This window comes from Hyla sarda, chromosome 5 (genome assembly GCF_029499605.1).
Source record: "Hyla sarda isolate aHylSar1 chromosome 5, aHylSar1.hap1, whole genome shotgun sequence".
Classification (NCBI taxonomy): domain Eukaryota; kingdom Metazoa; phylum Chordata; class Amphibia; order Anura; family Hylidae; genus Hyla; species Hyla sarda.
In genome coordinates, this window is record NC_079193.1 from 344,989,630 (window position 1) to 345,012,387 (window position 22,758).

A 22,758-nucleotide genomic window follows, 5' to 3' on the forward strand; every position below is an offset into this window, starting at 1 on the left:
TGTGTCAAGAACTGTCCAAAGCAGGAACAAATCCCCATAGCAAACCTCTCCTGCTCTGGACAGTTCCTGACTTGGACAAGGTGGTGTGGTCAGACAGGAAAGAACTGCACAACTTTCTCTGGAACCTACAGCAGCTGATAAGTACTGAAAGGATTGACATCTTTCATTTACAAATCTGTATAACTTTCTGAAACCAGTTGATTTGAAAAAAAAAATTAGACCTTTAAAGGGGTACTGATTGCAGGTGTCCCACCACTGGGGACCCACCGCAATCTTTCATGCAGCATCCCGCTATCATCAGCCTAGGGAGTGAACATCGCTCCAGGTCTGATGAATCACGATCACAGGGCTGGAGTATCGTGATGTCACGGCTCCGTCCTGTGTGATGTCACACTCCGCCCCCTCTATGCAAGCCTATGAGAGGGGGCGTGACAGCCGCCATGATCGTGCTTCATCAGAGGCTGATGATAGCGGGGTGCTGCATGAAAGATTGCGGGGGTCCCCAGCGGCAGGACCCCCGTGATCATGCATCTTATCCCCTATCCTTTGGATAGGAGATAAGATGTCTTAGGGCCGGAGTACCCCTTTTAGGAGAGCACCAGAAAGCTTGTAAAATCTTATAGACCATGTAATGTTCCATTGGGAAAAAATATGCAAAGTAGACCTTCTCCAGAAGGAAGACAGTTTGCTCTTTAGTGCCACCTATTGAGAGTAACATTTTTGTAGAACAACAAAAATTGGATAATTGGCTAAAACTTAGATTTTATTTAGTGATCCAACCACATTAAAATGAGGGTATTACATAAAATATTTATAGGTCAATACTTGACACATTTAGGAGCTTTGGACCATGACTGGGGATTATTAGACAAACTCTAATCTCCTCCACCAGGATCGGTAACTCTTTTATTTCGAGGAGATCCTGGCTTGATCAATAAGTCCTTTTTAAAGTTCTTAAGGGTGGGTTTACATGTGATAAACTCGCAGTGGGTTTCACCCTGAGGGAAATCCATTGTGAATTGTGTTGATATTTACTTCAACGAGTCCAAGGAAAGTCTGCGGCAGATTTTCAGATTGCTGGCGGACCAATTGAAGTGAATGGTAGTGAAACTCACAGCAGAGTTATCAATGTGTGAACATTCCCTAAATCGGTAAAGCATTGACTTGACCTCTAATAGGTGGCACCATAGATCAAGCTATTTTTATCTGGAGGGGGTTACTCTGCATATATGTTTTAATGCACTGTCATATTTGACTGTAGAGGAGTAGGGTACAAGAGCCTACAGACTAATATAGTGTGATTCTGGTATCTTTCATGTCATGTAATCATTTCTCTGTATTTCTCATCAGTATTAACCCTCTCTATTCTACTCTCTCCTTTTTATCTCCACAGGTCACCAAAATGTTGGCTGTGGTGGTGATTCTGTTTGCGTTTCTGTGGATGCCCTACAGGACCCTGGTAGTCGTCAATTCTTTTCTGTCCAGCCCCTACCTTGAAAGTTGGTTTGTGCTGTTCTGCAGGATTTGTATTTACCTGAACAGCGCCATCAACCCTGTGATCTACAATCTCATGTCTCAGAAGTTCAGAGCCGCTTTCAAGAAACTCTGCAAGTGCAAGAAGAAGCGGACGGAGAAGCCGGCCAATTACGGGGTGGCTCTGAATTACAGTGTGATCAAGGAGTCGTCCAACGGGGGCAGCCCTGATCATTTCAGCACCGAGCTCGATGACATTACTGTGACAGACACCTACCTGTCCGGTGCAAAGATGTCCTTTGATGACACGTGTCTACCTGCAGATGTCACGTACAGCGGTACATAGTCAACCACTGCATGTAACGGTTGTTTATTCAAAATATAAATCTATAACATACAGAGGTAGCAGAGTTTGTTAGATGCAAAAGAAATGAATTTATGGTTGCAACAACTCTTATGTGGGGTATTTACATGGGACCATTTGCCAACCCACAGGTTTGATGGCAGACCTCAATGGGCCAGACTAGGCTTTTTCACATGGTCCTGCCTATGTATGATGCTCCCAGGACAAGCACCATCACAGTATATTATGTACTTAATAAACCCGAGAGCTACATACACTTCTCTATCGAAGATTAGCTCTGCTACCTCTGTATGTTAGAGAAAATTAGTGACAATCATGAACACAATACATAATCTCAGCTTCTGCTGACTGGAGGGTTTCCTCTGACTATAAGGGGTACTTTACTGCTGTAACAAAAATGGATTGGACATGAGCCACTCAAATTTTTGAAATCATTTACACTGATTGGGCATAACATTATAATTACCCCTCAAATATCGTGTAGATCCCCCATGTGCCGCCAAAACAGCTCTGACTCATCATGGGTCTAAAGACCTCAAGAACCTGTCAAGGGTTTAAAGGGGTCCTCAAGATCCTGTAAGTACTTTAGGTCGTGAGGTGGGACCTCCATGGATTAGATTTTTCCAGCACATCCCACAGATGATCGATTGGAATGAGGTCTGGAAATTTGGAGTCCCAACCTCTTTGTCATGTTCCTCCTTCCTGAACAATTTCTGCACTGTGGCTGGGACATTATCCTACTGAAAGAAGCCACTGCCATTAGGGGGTCTCATAAAGGGGGTAGACTTGGTCTGTGCAAGGTACTTGGTCTGTGTAGGTACTAGCCACAAAATACTAGGAACACCTTACAAGTCCTACCATTTTTTAGGTGCTCAGAATCTGTGATGTAGCAATCACATTCTGCCCCTTGTTAAAGTTGCTCAGATCCTTACACTTTCCCACATCAACTTTAAAGGGGGTATTCCAGCTTTATACATCTTATCCCCTATCCAAATGATAAGGGATAAGATGTATGATCGCAGGGGTCCCGCCACCAGGGACCCCCACGATCTCAGTGCAGCCCCCAGTATTCTGTGCCGGGCGCTGCCTCCAAAACGGGTATGTGACGTCATGGCCATGCCCCCTAGTTCTATTACGTCATGCCCCCTCCATTCATACCTATAGGAGGGGGCATGACAGCCTGTGGATGGGGAATAAGATGTATAAAGCCGGAATGCCCCTTTAAGAACTGACTGGTCTACCTGATATATCCTATTCTTTGGCAGGTGCCATTGTCTTGGGTTAATACATCAGACATTTTATGGCTGATCGGCATAAAAACTTGTGGAAAATGAAGAAACATCTAACTGTACACAGTTACAGGAGTTAATGAATTGTGTTATAATGACCCTTGTTATCACAAAACACCAGCACTGGGATCTAAGATTCAAAAAGACACCAGCAGGTCTGATCTAGGGCCTATAGTATTCGCTCTACACTTTCTGCAGCCATTACTAGGAATCTTATTGCTCCCATTGAGCTCAATACTGTATATTTCCAGTTAGCTCCCCCTAGTTGTGGCTGTAGGTAGTCAAATTATTTTATTTTGCTTTATGTGTAAAAAATGCAGCTATGGTCAATATAAAGAGATATTGGGGGAGATTTATCAGTCAGTCTGAAACCCTAATTGCCTGTTTTTTCCCATTACAACCAATCACAGCTCAACTTTCGGATCTTAACGAGCTCTTGTAAAGTGAAAGTTGAGCTGTAATTGGTTGCTATGGGAAAAACAGACAATTAGGGTTTCAGGCTGATTGATAAATCAGCGCCATTATGGTGGACACAAAGTCAATGGGGCTCTTCGATATTTTTGTATGGACCCCTGTCCATTAATGTGTCACAACTCAAATGTTATGATGCTTACCAAATGGTACGGTATCCCACCTATCGATCATTGTTTTATTGCTATGACATAAATTTGTGGGCATCATAACAAACCTTTGGCTTGACCTGAAAAGAGTTATATTTCTTAAAAAAAAAAAAACAATAAAGAAGAGAAATCCTGAAACCACCGTAACATGCAGCTTTTCAATGGAACTGGCGTCTACTATAGGACTATGTATGCGCTTGTGGTTCTAATTGCATTTGTGGTGTTTATGTTAGGTGCCTCCGTTTGATATTTCTCTTTTTACTTGAGAGAGTTATATTTCTGTAATTCAAATACAGTGATCCCTCAACTTACAATGGCCTCAACATACAATAGTTTCAACATACAATGGTCTTTTCTTTACCATTGTAACTTGAGACCAGACTCATCATACAATGCTACGGACAATCCAGATCTGTAAAACATGTCAATGGCTGGAAGAACGACCAATCAGAATGGACATTTTACTGGTAAAACCCCTGTATTACTGAAGTGTATGCACTGAATTTCTGTCTGACAGCGCCCCCTACAGCACGGGGTGGTACTACATGTTCTGTACTACTCTTTACCTGTGCCGGGGTTAGCTTCTTTGGACACCCGGTGAGGGCAGCTTCATATTACTTATTTGGACCCTGAAGAAGCTCCTGTCCTCTACATAGACAGTGATTCCAGCTCCCAGCAGGGTGTGTGCGGGTGTGTCTCCTGAGACTTCCAGCAGAGCAGAAGCAAGCAGAGATTTCCAACAAGCCTTCCCCAGGTTTGTGGCAGATTCCTGGGGAAGAAGCTCCTGCAATGGAGCCTCGTGGCTCCACTCCCCGTTCCAGGCTGGCGGGAAGTGGAGTGAAAACCTCGACAGCCATTGTTCCGGCCGGGAGAAGATCGGGCAGAGTCTGCAGCAATGCAGGCTCTGCTACCCAGGCTACGGGTGCCAGCCAGAGATCCACTGGTGGAAGAAAGGCACGGAAAAGCAGTGTGGAGATGTGGTCGGAGAGTGGGCCCGGCGAGTCCAGTTCCACGTACTGCTCCCGCATGGCCGCAAGGTTTGCGGAGTACGAGCAGCGCGGCAAGGAGCTGAGGATGGCCAGAGAGGATCTGCGTGCGACCCAGAGTCTGATGAGTACAGGATCCAGAAAGAGCAAGCCAGAACTGAAGAAGAGGATAACATCGCTGAGGGGCGAGATTGTGAAGCTGGAGGCGAGGAGAGCGGAGATACTGGAGGGGAGCGGTCTCTTCAAGGAGAAGCTGATCAACGGCGATCGGTTTGCCGCCACGAAATCCCCAGGTAAGGTGGAGGTGGATGATGGGGAGAGTAGTGGCGGCGAAGATAGTGAGGATGGTGGTGAAGAGGAGAAGATGGAGGAAAGTGTGGGAGTTGTAGCTACTCCAGGTGACACCCAGACCCAGGATAGCTACATTGAGGCTGGACAGGTGGCACTTCCGCCAAGCGAGAGTGAGGAGGATGACGTGGAGGGTGAGGCTGGGGGTCTGCTGAGGGCAATTGTGATGCAGGAGTCCCCAGCCCACCTCCAAAATTTCACCTTTGGGGACGAGGAGTGTGAAGATGTGGTGGTCAAGCAGAGGTCCAAGAAAAGGAAGACAAAGGAGACGGTACAATATGTATTTATCCCCTTCCAGCAGTCTGGGCCAGCTGCAAAGCTGGTTCAGGCTGCGGGCTCCCCCAAACTGCCAGACCCCGTTCCTGTGGTGGAGCGGGGCCAGCACGGGGAGTACAGTAAGGCGTCAGCAACGGCTAAGGGCGCAATAGTTGTGAAGCCCACCCATCCTGTCGGTAGGGAAGGGCAGGATGGGCTCATGCCGGGCAGCTCTGGCACTGCAGGACCGCCCCAGGGTGGCAGGGGGCGTGTCCAAGTGCCAGAGGCAAGTTATGCTGCCGTGTGCTCGGGGGGCGGTTCCCCGAGTACTGTGGGCACTACTGGCACCGCGGGGCACTCTCCTGTGAGGGGGGGGAGTGTCCGGGCGCCAGAGAGCGTTGTGTCTGTGTGCTCGGGGGGCGGTCCCCCGAGTACAGTGTGTTCTGCGGGCACTGCAGGGCACTCCCCTGTGAGGGGGGGGAGTGTCCCGGTGTCGGGATCAGTGTCCGGCAATGGCGCCGCGGGAGGAGCTGGGGTGGGCTCGGTGGGGCAGCCCCAGACTCAGGAGGCACCATTGATCATTCAGAAGGAGGAGCCATCATCATCATCAGCAGCAGCAGCCAAGCCGGAAAAAAAGACTGCAATTAAGCCAGCGGTACTACAAATCCCAGCCAGCCCAGAATCAGTTAGGCAGGGTATGAGTGAGAATGCTGAGTGTAGTAGTGTTGTGGATGAGAGGAGTGTCAGTGGAGTGAATGTTGGTGGGAGTAGTGGTATGAATGGAAAAAAGGATGATGTGAGTGGTGGTGTGAGTGGTGGTGTGAATGGTGGTTCTGGGTCTGGGTCTGGCCCGGCTGCCCCCCCGGCAGTGACTGCTCCTAGGAGCTATTAGTGTTGCTCACGAATATTCGCAATTCGAATATTATTCGCGAATATCGCATATTCGCGAATTCGCGAATTTCGCGAATATAGCGCTATATATTCGTAATTACGAATATTCGTTTTTCTTTTGTTTTTTTTTCACAGTACACATCACAGTGATCATCCCTCTCTGCTTCCAGCTTGTGTGGTGTAAAGAAGGCTGTAATACTACTGTGTGAGACTGCCGCGCGAAAATTCGCATATGCGAAAATTAGCGTGTGTTAATTTTCGCATATGCGAATATTCACATATGTTAATTTTCGCATATGCGAAAATAAAACAAGAATATAACGAATATGCGAATATTCGCGAATATATGACGAATATTCGTCCATATATTCGCGAATATTCGCGAATTCGAATATGGCCTATGCCGCTCAACACTAGGAGCTATGCTAATGTCGCTGCCGGGGGTCCAGGGGGGTCCCCGTCTCCGTCCGTCCCCGGGGGTTACTTGCAACAGCGCCTCCTGGAGGCTCTGCGTAGGGGAGACAGGTCGATCCAGGTAGAGGGAAGGGGTGAGGTCGACCTGTCTTTCTGGATAGAGAGGCACGGTTTGGGGGCTTTCCGAGAGCAGAATGGGGAGGTGGTCTGGTCCCTCCCGACAACCGGGCAGGACAATAACCGCAGGAATGTGGTCCGTCTGATTTGGAGGGGTGAGGATGCGTGCCCACCTCGCGCTAAAGTGGTTGAGCTCCTCCTCCAGATGGAATTCAGGGCGAGTGACATCTTTGCCCTGATCCACCCCTACGGTACGTCCGAGTTTGACGTCAGTTTCGTTCGGCCAGAGGGTCTCGAACTCTTCTGGTCAAACTACGAGGTGGCGAAGAACGAGCCCGGCTGGCGGGATTTTGACGTAAAGGCAATTTCCCGTCAGAACTCGGTCAAGAAGGTGACCGTTTTGACCCGTAACGAGTCACTTTCTTGTTACGACATCATGACCTGGCTCGGTCGGTATGGGGATGTGACGGACATGCCCAAGAAAAACATTGATGAGCACGGGATCTGGTCCGGGGCCTGGACGTTTTCCGTCAAACTCAGGCGTTCAGGGAGTACGGTTGCCCACATTCCGTCAGCCGCCTTCCTTGGACGTGACAGGATCCAGGTCTTCTACCAGGGGCAGCCTAAGGTCTGTCACAGGTGCGGTAGCCCCACCCATTTTAGCGCAGCCTGTACTGTACAGGTCTGTGCTTTGTGTGGTGGGGTGGGTCATCTGGCCGCATCCTGTAGGCAGATCCGCTGCCATCTGTGTGGTGTCCTCGGGCACCCTTTCAGCCGTTGTCCTAGCGCCTTCGCCCGTGCGGAGGCCGCTCCGGCTGGGGAGAGCTGTGAGGTTGCCTCGGCTGGAGAGGGTACGAGCAGGGATGGGGGCGCACCAGGGCTAGTGAGGAAGAAGGGCCCCGCCAAACTAAGGCGGGAGGAAAATCGGAGGAGGAGTAGGGAGCAGGAGAGTGCCCAAGTGACGGGGGTAGCTCCAGCCCCTGCTCCTGAAGCTGGCCCTGAAATGACTGAAGCCCTGGAGGAGGACGTGCTGGATGAGGAGGTCAGGAGACTGGGCGAAGAGGAAGGCAATATGGCCGACTCTTCCGATTCCTCCCACTATGAAAGTGTGGATGAGGAGAGTGTAGAGAAGGCCAAAAAGAAAGACAAGGGCAAAAGGAAAGGGAGAAAGAAGAGGTCCAAGCCCTCTCTCCCTCGTACTGCGGGCCGGGTCCAAAGCGGAAGCCTGACTGCCCCCCCTCTGGTTGACCTGTCAAACCGGTACCTCGTCCTTGATAACATCTCCTCCCCCTCCTTGGAGGGGGAAGGTGAGGGCGAGGTGCCTAGGGAGAGAGAGCCTCTGGGGGGAACTGGGCCCTGTCCTGTTGAGGCACCTTCCTCGGAGGGCAGGGCTAGACCGGGGTCGGACGGAGACGGGGACCATATGGATCAGAGCGAATCCAAAAAAAGGGTTAAAAGTGGTCCTGCCCTTTCTTCTTCTTCTGGGGATGAGGGCACGAAGAAGAAGGGGAAGAAGAAATAAAGGTGAGGCCGTCTAACTTAATCACCCATGATGGCGGCACTCACCCCATTGACGCTGGCATCCATTAACTGTGCCAGCATAAAGTCGGATACGGCTAGATTCGCAGCCTTTGATTTTCTCGGCCGTGTTGAAGCCGACATTTTGTATCTGCAAGAGACCAGGTTGTCAGATCTAGCCTCCCTGGTAAAAGCCAGAAGAGAGTGGAGGCGCGGGCCCTCCCACTGGTCTCTTGCGGCTGAGCCGTATAGTGGGGTGGCGGTCCTTTTTACCGCTCCGGTTGAATGCCGACGGGTTATTGAGTTAGAAATGGGGAGGTGCCTGATCTTAGATGTCCTCATGAAGGGGCAAGAGCTCCGGCTCATTAACATCTACGCCCCACAAACCAAGTGGGGCCGCAAAGATCTCTTTATGAGGATTAAGCCCTTCCTTTTTACTAGCCGGCAAGTGATTTTTGGAGGGGACTTCAATAATGTCACGAGGTCCCAAGATAGGAGAGGTTCCAATGGTCCGCTGGCTTACGATAGCGTGGCCCTCAATAATATAGTTAGGGAAGCTCGCCTAGAGGACGCCCACATCCGGAGCCCCTCAGGCCACGTGGGTTTCACCTATCATCGAGGTAGCTGCAGGTCTAGGATAGACAGGTTTTATTTAAAGGAGGAAGCCGTCTCTTCCACAGTGTCCGTGGTTGAGGTGGAGTTCTCCGATCACTGTATGATTTTGTTTTCCTTGAATGTTTCAGAGACCCCCCGGATGGGTAAAGGTTATTGGAAGCTGAATTCGTCCCTCCTGGAGGAAGCGGAGATAAGACAGTCCTTTGAGGACTTTCTTCAGAGTCAGGTACCTTTACTGGACTTTTGTAGTAGTAAGTCAGAGTGGTGGGAGATATTCAAGAAGCGGGTTGCGGGGTTCTTCCGCCAGCTCTCGAGCCTCAGGTCCCTGAATAGGTACCGCCTGTATCGGGGTCTGAGGAGGAAACTCGAGCTCCTTGTCTCGACTGGAGGTAGCCGAGAGGATATCTCCAGAGTGAAATCCTTGCTGATGGGGTGTCAGTACGATAGGCACGCATCTTTGGTTTTTGAGAGGGATTACGGGAGGTACCGCTCGCCCGACCCTTACAAGAACTGTAAGATGTCAGTGAGTAGTAAAGTGGTCTCAGGACTGATTGATAGTACGGGATCTCTGAATCGGTCCAGATCAGGGATCCTGGAGGTCGTCAGATCCTTCTACTCGCACCTCTTGGGAAGGAAGGATCTAGATCGAGACGGGATGTCGGCTTTCCTGGCTGAAACTATTCCTGAGCCAGGGGTAGACCCCTCTCTTGATGTTTTGGCAGAAGAAATCAGGGAAGAGGAAGTGAGACTGGCGATCGAGGGGCTCGCCCCCAAGAAGTCGCCAGGTCCGGATGGCTTAACATCCGAGTGGTACAGGACCTTTAAGGATACTTTAGCTCCCCTCTTGACTGAGGTATTCAATGAGTGTCTCTCCTCGGGCACTCTACCAAAGTCAATGAGGAGGTCAGCCCTGATTCTTCTGTCAAAGGGTAAAGATCCTAGCCGGATTGAGAATTGGAGGCCCATAGCTCTTCTCAATACGGACAGGAAGCTTCTGGCCAAGATACTGTTTAATCGGTTGGTGAAATTTGCACCCCGGCTCCTTTCGGGAGCTCAGCACTGCTCTGTTCCGGGCCGAAGCACCTTAAGTGCTGTCCTCAGTGTCAGGGAGGCAGTGGAGCGGAGTAGTGCGGGTCTCTGGAAGGGGTACATGCTGTCCTTGGATCAGGCCAAAGCATTTGATCGGGTGAACCACGAGTACCTCTGGTCCGTCCTCCTGAGATATGGCTTACCGAGTACTTTTGTGAATTGGCTTGTCACCTTATATGCAGGGGCAGAGAGTTTCCCGCTGGTGAACGGTTGGTCTGGCCGCTCTTTTGAGGTGGGGTCCGGGGTCCGTCAGGGTTGTCCTTTGAGCCCGCTGTTATACGTGTTCGCAATCGATCCCTTCGTCCGGAGGGTAGATTGTGGGCCGTTGGCGGGAGTCGGGATGACTCTGGCGGAGCCGGATGTCGCCCAGAGAGTAGTGGCGTACGCTGATGATGTCACTATTTTCGTCTCCTCACGGGAGGAGGTCGATGTGGTGGTGTCAGAGGTGGACCGCTACTCGGAGGCATCCGGGTCCAAGATCAACCGGGATAAGTGTGAAAGTCTCTGGCTGGGAGGGGGAGATCCCACGTTTGATCTCCCTGACACTCTTCCAGGGCTCCAAGAGTCAGCAAAAATTCTGGGCATCACATTCGGCCAGGATGATTATCCCACCAAAAACTGGGACGGTAAGCTCCAGGATGCCACTCAGAGGGTGAACCAGTGGAAGGGTTGGTCTATGACCCTCAGGGAAAGGGTACACCTGATCAAATCGTACCTGCTCCCCTTGTTTATCTATCTGGGCAGTGTATGTATCTTACCAGAGGCTTACTACACTAGGGTCTACAGCCTGTTTTTCCAACTGTTATGGGGGAACAGGTTGAACCTAGTCAAGAGGGAGGTTACGTACCGCACGAGGAGACTAGGGGGTTTATCTATGGTAAACCCCGTGGTGTTCTTAACGAACACCTTCTTGAAAGCCAACATTGCTAACCTCTGGAAAGAGAGGGCTCCTCCGTGGGTACTCTCCTGCAAGGAGTGGTTTCGGCCTTTCTTCCAGGAATGGGAGACAGGAGGGCAAGTGAAGGACCTCCGTACGCCCCATGGATATCTTCCGGCTTACGCTACCCCGACTCTGAAGGCGATACGTCGGTGGGGTCTGGGAGTGTGGGAGATCAGGACCCAGTCGAGGCAGTTCCTTGACAAACGGGTTCTGTTGACCCACTTCCAGAAGCCTCTGGCGCTCAGGGACTGCCCAGGTCGGGATCTGAGGGAGGGGTTGTATCTTTTAAACATGAAAAGGATCCCCCAGAAGTTTTGGGACTTGGCCTGGCGCTGCTTTCAGGGGAAGCTATGTGTAAAGGACAACCTGAAGTACAGGAACTCTGATGACCGGGGATGTCCCCGAGAAGAGTGCGGGGACACGCTGGAGAGCATGGACCACTTCCTGCTTCATTGTCCCTTTAACATAGGGGTCTACAACAGGGTGGGCGCTTCCATCGGCTGGAGTCAACTTGCCGGCCTTGCCTATCCGGAGTGGGCTTATGGGGCATTCAGGAACCTGGGTGGCCGAGATCGGGGCACTTTATTCTTAGTCAGTTTAGTGGTTAGGTACTACACGTGGAACGCACGGTGCTTAGTGTCGACCCAACAGAAAATCCTCTCCGAGGTGGAGGTCTGTAGGAACATCACCGGTGACCTCGGGAAGATCAGGTCTTTGGAGTATGGCAGTCTTGGTACCAGTAGGGCATCTCTCCTGTGGAGAGGTTTCTCATTTCACGTGCCCTAGGTACTAAACCTTTTGGGTAGAGTACCTTTTATTTTTGGTTAGGGGCAGTGTTATAGGGGTAGAGATAGGGTGAGGGCAGGGTCAGATTTATTGTAGGGATAGAATTAGGGAGAATTGTAGGGGGAGTTAGGGAAAGAGTATAAAATGATTTATGTATCAGGTCTGCCATCCTTCTCCCTGGTGGTGGGCTGATGCATGTGCACATTAGCTTTTTGTTTTGTTTTCAATTTACATGGTATGAAGGGCTTACAGGCAACCAAACTTGGGCCTAAAGGGGGTGGTGGTTCAGAATGTATAAGTTTGTATATAAGTTGGTTGGGAGGAGTGTTAGGTGGGGAGGGTGTATTTGTGGGTGGTGGTTTTGTGGTGTTTTGGGGTTCTGACATGGGTCAGTTAAGGACTGGACTTTGAGAACTGTATGGACGGTATGGACGGTATGGACTCTGACCCATGTACAGGAGGGGTGGTGTGGGTGAGGGGACAGTTTTAGTGTAGGTGTTTTCCGTTGTTTTCTGTAGTATATTTTTGTGTATTTTCAGTAAGTTTTGTATATATTGTGTTTTGTATATATTGGGTTTTGTATTTATATTGTTTTATATTATATAGTGTATAGTGCAGTCGGGCCAGTAGTTAAGTCGTGTCATATGTGTTTATGTGTATGTATATGTGTGCGTTTATGTGTATATACATGTGTATGTATATATATATATGTATATATATGTGTATGTATATGTATGTGTATGCTTGCGTATATGCATGTATACATGTTTGTGTATAAAATTTTATATTTTATTTTTTCCTCCTTGGGGGGGCTGCTCCCCTCTGGTGTCTCTGTTCTCCTCGCCTCCGGCTTCGCGGTCTCGCTTTTCGGCGGTGTTGTCCTTTTCTTCGGTTGTGGCTTGCTCTTTTTGGGTCCGGCTCTCGCCGGTTTCTGGGCCGCGCGCGGATCCTCTCTGGCCGTCCTCGGCTCCTTGCCGTGCTGGGCGTGCTTCGCGGGCCTTGCGGCCGTGCGGGGGCGGTGCGTGGGGCTGGGCTCTTTGGGCCCTCTCTCCGGCCGCGTCTCCGCGCTGCTTTTCCCTGCCCTTCTTTCACCGGTGGATCTCTGGCTGTGAGGCAGAGTGTTATTTATTAGCAAGTTGTGCTGAAATTTTTTTTTTTTTTTTTTTTTTTTTTTTTTTTTTCCCCTGGGTAAGGGTCATTTTTGAGTTACAGCCAAGTTGTGCTACCTTTATGTTCCTTTTCTTTTGTTTTATAGCCAAGTCGTGCTTATTTTATGTTTTATATATTTTTATAAGCCAAGTTGGGCTATTTTTATGTTCTTTTTGGAATGCGTGTTTGAGTGTGATATTTAGTTTTTTGGTATGTGAAAAAAGTAAAAGTATATTTTAGTAAATTTGGGCTGGCCGGTTAGGCAGATTTTGTTTTTGTAATTTTATTTATGTTATGTTTGTTATAGCTGGTTAAGCTTGTTTTTGTTTTATGTTTTGTATCAGATTTGTTTTTCATTTTTATAATAAAAAGAGTTACAGCTCCCAGCAGATCTTTATTACTTGTATATATAAGGATTTGCTTTATCTATATTAGTTATCTGCTTATTTTTGTTTAATCCTCACTTTTTCCTATTTTTGGATGACATTTTGGGGCTTCAGAACCAATTACCAGGTTTCCATAGAGTTAGGGTCTCAACATATAATGGCTTCAACATACAATTGTCGTCTTGGAACCAATTAATATTGTAACTTGAGGGACCACTGTTGCAATATTATTGATATTCTGGAACTACTAATAAGATTTTAATGGTAAAAGTCCACTCACAGTGCAGCTAAAGGGTTTGAAGAGGTTTTTTTTTTGTTTCCTTAAATAGCGCTACTCATGTCCACAGGTTGTAACTGGTATTACAGCTCAGAACTGCCTACTTTGGGGTTGAGCTCCTTTATTGGATTGGATAAAAGTGGTGCTGTTTATGCAAAAACAAAAATAAGATGCACTGAAAAATGTAATAAAATTTGCAGAACCTGCAGAAACTGGGGCCAAGTTTCCTGTAAGCAAAGAAGCCTCTTCATCTGACAATGTCCATTTTCTACATGCACAAATATTAAGGCATATTCCGGATGCTATTTTTTTTTATATATTGCTGGGGCCCCAATGGAAAAAAAAACAACAAAAAAAACCTCACCTACCTCACTCCCTTAGGGCTCCCCTGTGATGACTTCCAGCTTCCCGCTGGTCGCGCTCGCTGATATGTACATGATGGCTGTCTGCTTTGCCAAACACTGACTGCAGCCGTGTCCAGTTTCTCTCATAAAATATTTCATTCTTAGTACATTATTATGGGGGCAGCTATCTGGCCTGATCTGGTTTTAACAGCATTTAGAGATATACTTTACAGCAAGCCCCATGGACATAACCAACAATGGACTAGAGCTGTCCCATTGATATGAATGGGATAGGTGTCTGGGCGCACTCTGTGACCTTTCCAAACAGGGAGGGGAGGCTGAGCTGTGAACATCCCCTATAGTTTTAGCTATATACCAGTGTCACCTTTCACTGTACTCCTGTATGTGATGATAAGGAGGAAACTGCTAAGAAATGATCTGTACAAAAAAGAACTCTTAGTTTAGTTTTTTATACCTAGTGACCATAATGAAATCTGAAAATAATAAGAAAAAATAAATAAATAAATAAATAAAATAACAAAAATTCTAATAAAATATGTTTAACATAAAAACTTTATTTAAACAGTAGGCCATTGATACATTCCCTATAAACTGCATGCGTGTTTGGAGACCTCTGTGCAGTGTATGCCATAACTGTCTGATCTGTCAAGGTCCAAATGATGGGTGGGATCCCCATGATATAGTGGGGATCCGTGTCTTCTGTTGCTCTCCTGGCCATGTGTGGGGGAGGGGGCCTGAGTGGCAAACATACAGCGTATGCATCGCTACTTACTACAGTATGTGTACATTTACCTGGCTCTCAGCAAATATGAGGTGAGCAGCGATGCATACAGTAAATGCATCAGCGCTCAGTACTGTACAGGAAGCAGGGAGCCAAACAATAGAAAGGAGTCCCTGCTCCTATCCTATCTTACTCCTGTATCCGGCCCAGTGAAAGTACTTGGAGAGTAAGTACTAGAGAGCAATGATGCATACACAGTATGCATTGCCGCTTACTTCACATTCGCCAAGCTAATTAAGGGCCAGTGTTTCCCATGCAGTTTGCCTCCAGCTGTTGCAAAACTACAAATCCCAGCATGCCCGGACAGCCATGGCTGTCCGGGCATGCTGAGAGTTGTAGTTTTACAAAATTGGTAAATATGCGCCACTGAGCCATAATATGCAATTTGATTGTATTTTGAGTTGACAGCATAATCATTATTAGGGTTATACATATAATCCCTGTACATATGTGTGATGAACCATGCGGAATAGAATGATGTCCTAAGGTACTGTATATGATGACTGCTTGTTCTGATGACCCACAAATAAAGAGCCCCTATAGAAAATGACACCTCCGATATGTATGAACTTAAAGGGGTACTCCGGTGGAAAACTTTTTTTTTTTTTTATCAACTGGTGCCAGAAAGTTAAACAGATTTGTAAATTACTGCTCTTAAAAAATCTTAATCCTTCCAGTACTTATTAACTGCTGAATACTACAGAGGAAATTCTATTATTTTTGGAACACAGAGCTCTCTGCTGACATCATGACCACAGTGCTCTCTGCTGACACCTCTGTCCATTTTAAGAACTGTCCAGTAGGAGAAAGGGGAAAATCCCCATAGAAAACATATGCTGCTCTAGACAGTTCCTAAAATGGACAGAGATGTCAGCAGAGAGCACCGTGGTCATGATGTCAGCAGAGAGCTCTGTGTTCCAAAAAATAATAGAATTTCCTCTGTAGTATTCAGCAGCTAATAAGTACTGGAAGGATGGAGATTTTTTAATAGAAGTAATTTACAAATCTGTTTAACTTTCTGGCACCAGTTGATTTAAAACATTTTCCCCCCCTGGAGTACCTGGGTATTCCAGTCAAAAATATTTTTTTTTTTTTTCAGATCAACTGGCTTCAGAAAGTTAAACAGATTTGTAAATTACTTCTATTGAAAAATCTTAATCCCTCCAGTACTTATTAGCTGCTGAAGTTGAGTTGTTATTTTCTGTCTGACCGCAGTGCTCTCTGCTGACACTTCTGTCTGTCTCAGGAACTGTCCAGAGCAGAAGAGGTTTGCAATGGGGATTCGCTCTTACTCTGGACAGTTCCTCAGACAGACAGAGGTGTCAGCAGAGAGCACTGTTGTCAGACAGAAAAGAACAACTCAACTTCAGCAGCTGATAAGTACTGGAAGGAATAAGATTTTTTAATAGAAGTAATTTACAAATATATTTAAACTTTCTGGAGCCAGTTGATATGAAAAAATATATATTTTTCACTGGAATACCCCTTTAAATTATTTTCTGTATTTACTTGTATAGATACATTCCCGGCGTTGTACATACCTGTGACCAGTGATAGACGTGGTTGTCCCATCACTCCTCATTGGACATACATGGAAGTATTTTTATCTTGTGTGATTTCCTGTTTTAATTACTTGTTCCTCGGTTTGTAAATCTTTCCAATGACTTTTTATTTGCTTTTTGATGCTGCTGTACAGTTGTGGAATGAGAATGCATTACTGACGCGCCTAACCAAGGGCAAAAAACGTGTCCTATATTTCACATAAGCCAAGTGCAAGGATCATGCAGGTCACGTGTATAGTTCACTTGTATAGTGTTAGGTTATATTACCCCATTCTTTGCAGATGTTGAATATTTTCAATTTTCAGATTGTAAATGACACTTTATTTTTTATTGTTTACCAAAAGGAACACAATCGCAATTTCTGAAATTATGTCATTGAGAGTATTTCTTATCGCCACTACTGGGGCCGCCATACTAAGTCGTGTCACGTCATAAGGTATTATGATAAGATCAACAGAGTTGTTTTAGAGTATGTTCACACAGCGTAAAAAGGGGGAAAAACACGGGCAGACATCACATTCTGCTCAGTTGAGTAATCCGGCGGGCGCTAGGACCGCTCAGAAATGCTCCGTCTCATAGAGCGAAATCCGCATGATTTATTGATGTGTCCATTCTTTCTGCAGAATCGGGATTTCTGGGACAGAAACACCTGCCACGGATATTCCACCGCGTGAACAGTGCAGCAAAATCCCATTGAAATCAAAGGGATACCGCCGTGTGAACATAGCCTTATAGCTTTCTACTTAAAGGGGTATTCCAGTGAAAAACACATTTTTATATATCAACTGGCTCCAGAAAGTTAAACAGATTTGTAAATTACTTCTATTAAAAAAATCTTAATTCTACCAGTACTTATCAGCTGCTGATCTACCTTTAACATGAGTGCACACCCAATAAAGCCATAATAGAAAATCATAATAAAGTGCATCATAGGGAAAAAAGGGCAAAGTCATGACCTGGGTGGTTCATAAGTGTGAGTGCTGGGGAAAGAGACCCACGAGTTTCCATTCCCACTACAGCAACTTCATCATCACATATTACTTTAAAGGGGTACTCCACCCCTAGACATCTTATCCCCTATACAAAGGATAGGGGATAAGATGTCTGATCGTGGGGGTCCTGCCGCTGGGGACCCCCGCAATATAGCATTCACTTACTGCTCCGGAAACGCTGGAGGGTCTGGCTCCCGACCACGGGGACGGAAGATTGTGATGTCACGACTCCGCCCCAGTGTGATGTCACGCCCCGCCACCTCAATGCAAGTTTATGGGAGGGGGCGTGACAGCGTCACGCCCCCTCCCATAGACTTGCATTGAGGGGGTGGGGCGTGACATCACACGGGAGCGGAGTCGTGACGTCACGATCTTCCGTCCCCGTGGTCGGGAGCCAGACCCTCCAGCGCTTCCGGAGCAGTAACAGGTGGGTGCTGCATGCTATATTGCGGGGGTCCCCAGTGGCGGGACCCCCGCGATCAGACATCTTATCCTTTGGATAGGGGGATAAGATGTCTAGGGGCGGAGTACCCCTTTAAGTGGCCACAAGCTGGCGAGCGCCATTCAGCTCCCATTATTCTTCGGCATAAAATTATAGTTGTTATATGGAAATGAATGAGTTACGTTTCCCAATATTCATTGTGTTCACATTGCCCAGATCCGTATTACTTAGGTAAATACTTTTTTTGTTGCCAGAAAAATATGTTTTTGTGATGTTGTGATGAAAATATGATATCCCGCTGTAAATAGTCCCTGTGCAATGTAAAATACAGAAATGAAACATTGCTTACTGTGAGAAATCTGAATACGCTTCTCTGTTGGACACTCTGGAGTTTTTATGTTTTTATGTTTGTGCAAAAAAATAAATAAAAATGATAAATTGAGTCTGTTTAATTTAGTGTATGTATATACTGTATAACATGTTTTTTTAAACTTTTCCACTGAGATTTTCAGCATTGGTTTACCTCTAAATAAAAAGTAAAGTAAAGGCGCATGGAAATCAGATGACAGCCATGTAGGACCTGCTGGATTTTCTCTGACTATGCTCTAGGTTGTCATTTGCAGGCTGGCAGTGACAATGATCAGTAGTGTTGAGCGGCATAGGCCATATTCGAATTCGCGAATATTCGCGAATATATGGACGAATATTCGTCATATATTCGCGAATATGCGCATATTCGTTATCTCCTCGTTTTATTTTCGCATGTGCGCAAATTCACGCATGCGAAAATTAACATATGTGCAAATTTGCATATACAAAATTAGCATACGCGAAAATTCGCATATGCGAACATTAGCATGTGCTAATTTTCGCATATGCGACTTTTCGCACGGCAGTCTCACACAGTAGTATTAGAGCCTTCTTTACACCACACAAGCTGGAAGCAGAGAGGGATGATCACTGTGATGTGTACTGTGAAGAAACAAATAAAAAAAAAACAAAAAAAAAACGAATATTCGTAATTACGAATATATAGCGCTATATTCGCGAAATTCGCGAATTCGCGAATATGCGATATTCGCGAATAATATTCGAATTGCGAATATTCGCGAGCAACACTAATGATCAGGGCTGAAGCCTGGAGATGCATTTCTGGTTATTTTCCTTCTAATGAAAAAAGAAAGTTACTTAAGGGGTACTCCGGTGAAAACCTTTTTTCTTTTAAATCAACTGGTGGCAGAAAGTTAAACATATTTGTAGATTACTTATATTAAAAATCTTAATCCTTCCTGTACTTATTAGCTGCTGAATACTACAGAGGAAATTCTTTTCTTTTTGGAATGATCTCTGATGACATCACGAGGACAGTTCTCTCTGCTGACGTTATTATAATAATAATAATAATGCTTTATTTATTGTTGTCCTTAGTGGGATTTGAACCATCTGCTATGCATGGTTGCTAAAATGGACAGAGATGTCAGCAGAGAGCACTGTGCTCGTGATGTCATCAGTGTTCCAAAAAGAAAGGAATTTCCTCTGTAGCATTCAGCAGCTAATAAGTACTGGAAGGATTAAGATTTTTTAATAGAAGTAATTTACAAATATGTTTAACTTTCTGCCACCAGTTGATTTAAAAGAAAAAAGGTTTTCACCGGAGTACCCCTTTAAATACTTAAAGTGGTTCTCTGGCTAAAATTAGTATTCCTACCATAGCACATGACATCCACAGGCTATGCCATAAATACTTGATAGGAATGGATTCCACCTTTGGAACTCTTTGGAAGACATTATAGATAGTGCCGATGATTAGTTATAGGGTGTAAAATTTTTATTTAAAGGGGTACTCTGGGCCCAAGACATCTTATCCCCTATCCAAAGGATGGGGGATAAGATGTCTGATCGCGGGGATACCGCCGCTGGGGATCCCCGCAATCTCTCATGCAGCACCCACCTGTCTCAGCTGCACAAAACAATGATCGCTCCATGTTTGAAGCCTAACAACCACGGGCTGGAGTATCGTGATGTCACGACTCCGCCACCTTGTGACCTCCCATAGGTTTGCATTGATGGGGCGTGATGGCCGGATCAATCATTGCAGCTGAGACAGGTGGGTGCTGCATGAGAGATTGCAGGGGTCCCCAGGGGTGGGACCCCCATAATCAGACATCTTATCCCCTATCCTTTGGATAAGGAATAAGATGTATTAACTGTTCCCAACACTGGAGCCGGTGCCTGGAGCTTGTGACATCATAGCCCCGCCCCCTCGTGACATCCCACCCACCCCCTCAATGCAAGTCTATGGGAGGGAGCATCACACCCCCTCCCATAGACTTGCATTGAGGGGGCGTGGCATGACGTCATGCGCTCCCGGCGCCAGCTCCAGCGTTTGGAACTGTCTGTTCCAAATGCTGAGCAGTGGAGTATCCCTTTAGGGCTGGAGTACCCCTTTAAGGGCCTCAGAAGGTGCCCAGGAGATTTAAAAAATTGGGGGCTTCTGCTTCTACGCAGTGCATTTTTCGGTAAAAATGACACATTACTTTTTTTTTTTTTCAACTTAGATTTTTTATTAAGCACGTTACAAGAAAACAGACAGTACAGACAGTATGTCGTTCCACACGCAGGTGAAACATCGCAAAGTGCTTAGGATTTTCAACTTTACCAACAATATAACATAGGTCAAAAATAGGAATCATAATTGAACATGCAACACTTATCTGTGCAAGAATATACATAAAAATGACACATTACCTTTATTCTGTAGGTCCATACAGTTACAACGATACCCAAAATATATAGGTATTATTTTGTTTTACTTCTTTAAAAAAAGATATAACTATTTGTATGAAAATGTGTATGTTTAAAGGGGTTATCCAGGAATCGAAAAACAGAGACCATTCCCTTTTTGTCTCCAGGTTGCGTGTGGTTCTGCAGCTCAGTTCCATTGAAGTGAATAGAGCCAAGTTGTAATACCACACAAAGTGGAGACAGACAGGGAGCGGTCTTTGAAATTAATTAGGCTTGTTTTTTGATTCCTCAATAACCCCTTTAACCCCTCAAGGACCCGGGTTTTTTTCTTTTTTGCATTTTCGTTTTTTCATCATTACCTTTAAAAAATCATAACTTTTTCAATTTTGCACCTAAAAATCCATATGATGGATTATTTTTTTGCGCCACCAATTCTACTTTGGGATGACATCAGTCATTTTACCCAAAAATCTATGGTGAAATGGGAAAAACAATCATTGTGAGACAAAATTGAAAAAAAATTGCCATTTTGTAACTTTTGGGGGCTTCCGTTTCTTCACAGTACATTTTTCGGTAAAAATGACACCTTCTCTTTATTCTGTAGGTCTATACTATTAAAATGCTATAGGTTTGATTTTGTCGTACTTCTGGAAAAAAATTATAACTACATGCAGGAAAATGTATACGTTTAAACCTGAGCTAACCGGCAACAATTTACTTTCACTTTAGACGTGGCGTTCAACTTTGCCGCGTTCTATTAGCAACGGGTCCCGGCTGTTGTTAGAGGCCGGGCCCCACGTCGTGGCCCCGTGTTATAGAACGGGAGCGGACTCATGACGTACCAGTACATCATGCGTCCTGTAGGGGTTAAAATTGTCCTCTTCTGTCCCCTACAACTTTTTTTTTATTTTTACATATATGAGAGCTCATTTTTTACGCTGTGATCTGTAGTTTTCATCAGAACCATTTACGTTTTGATGGGACTTTTTAATTGCTTATTTTTCTTTTTTTTTTTAAGTATACAAAGTAACCAAAAATACGCAACTATATATGCCATTCACCATGTGGTTTAATCAATACCAATTATGTTTATGATTATTTTTGTTCAAATATTTTTTTTTTAGATGGGGAAGGGGGAGGGGTGATTCAAACTTTTATTAGGGAAGGGGTTAATTCACATTTATTAAACATTTTTTTTTACATTTTTTACATTTTTTTTTTAGTCTCCATATGGGACTATTACATGCAATCCTTAGATTTTAGATGCTGCAATCAAATTTGATTGCAGTGTCTAAAGGGTTAATGCCAGGCATCACTGCGATCAGTGATGTCCGGCATTAGCCATTGTTCCCTGTGCTTGATAGCCTCTGGGACCATTGCGCTATGACCCATGCTCAGCTACTGTCCGAGCATCATAGAAACAGAGCGGGCACAGGGTGTACATGTATGCCCTACTATCTTAGGGGGTTAAAAACAGATAAAGGCAGACAGAAAAACTCATTGCCAAAGAGACATTAAAACTGAAAGTGTTGGCCCTTTAAAAGATAATAAGAAAGGAATTATAGACGGTAAGGAGAACATAGCGAATATATCAAACACGTTCTTCTTCAGTGTAAAAAAGCAACACAGATAAATTACAATGAGATAAGGTAAAGTCCCCAGCACAGGTCACCCGTCTAACCCATGAAGAAGTACAGTGCCACCAAAAAAATATTAAATAAACAAATCACCATGTCCAGATGGCATTTAGCCCCATGTTGCAGAGGAGTTAAAGGGGTATTCCAGGCCAAAACTTTTTTTAATATATCAACTGACTCCGAAAAGTTAAACAGATTTGTAAATTACTTCTATTACAAAATATTAATCCTTCCAATAGTTATTAGCTTCTGAAATTGAGTTGTTGTTTTCTGTCTAACTGCTCTCTGATAACTCACGTCCCGGGAGCTGTGCAGTTCCTATGGGGATATTCTCCCATCATGCACAGCTCCCGGGACGTGACATCATCATTGAGCAGTTAGACAGAAAACTTCAGAAGCTAATAACTATTGGAAGGATTAAGATTTTTTAATAGAAGTAATTTACAAATCTGTTTAACTTTCCGGAGCCAGTTGATATATATATATAAAAAAAAGGTTTTGCCTGGAATACCCCTTAAAAACTTTTTTTTTTTTTTAATCAACTGGTGCCAGAAAGTTAACCCCTTAAGGACACATGACGTACTGGAACGTCATGTGTCCACTCCCGATCTATAACGCGGGGCCACGGCGTGATCGCTGTGCCGCGCGCTATTAACCCTTTAGACGCGGCGTTCAAAGTTGAACGCCGCGTCTAAAGTGAAACCGAAAGCATCCCGG

The 22,758-nt window shown here is 45.6% G+C and overlaps 1 protein-coding gene across 4 annotated transcripts in view; it reads left to right on the plus strand.

Annotated features, from left to right (window-relative positions):
* The window catches only part of TRHR (thyrotropin releasing hormone receptor), an 82,072-nt gene extending 64,790 nt beyond the window's left edge, over window positions 1-17,282 (plus strand). For 3 of the 4 annotated variants that reach the window (XM_056522594.1, XM_056522596.1, XM_056522593.1), the window contains 2 exons: window positions 1,394-1,811; window positions 16,849-17,282. In XM_056522594.1, the coding sequence (XP_056378569.1) occupies window positions 1,394-1,811; window positions 16,849-16,922 (492 nt within the window). In that variant the 3' untranslated portion in view covers window positions 16,923-17,282. Of the gene's footprint in view, window positions 1-1,393; window positions 5,194-16,848 lie in introns of those variants that run through there. The other variant, XM_056522597.1, reaches the window with a different exon arrangement.
* The last annotated feature ends 5,476 nt before the right edge of the window (window positions 17,283-22,758 follow it).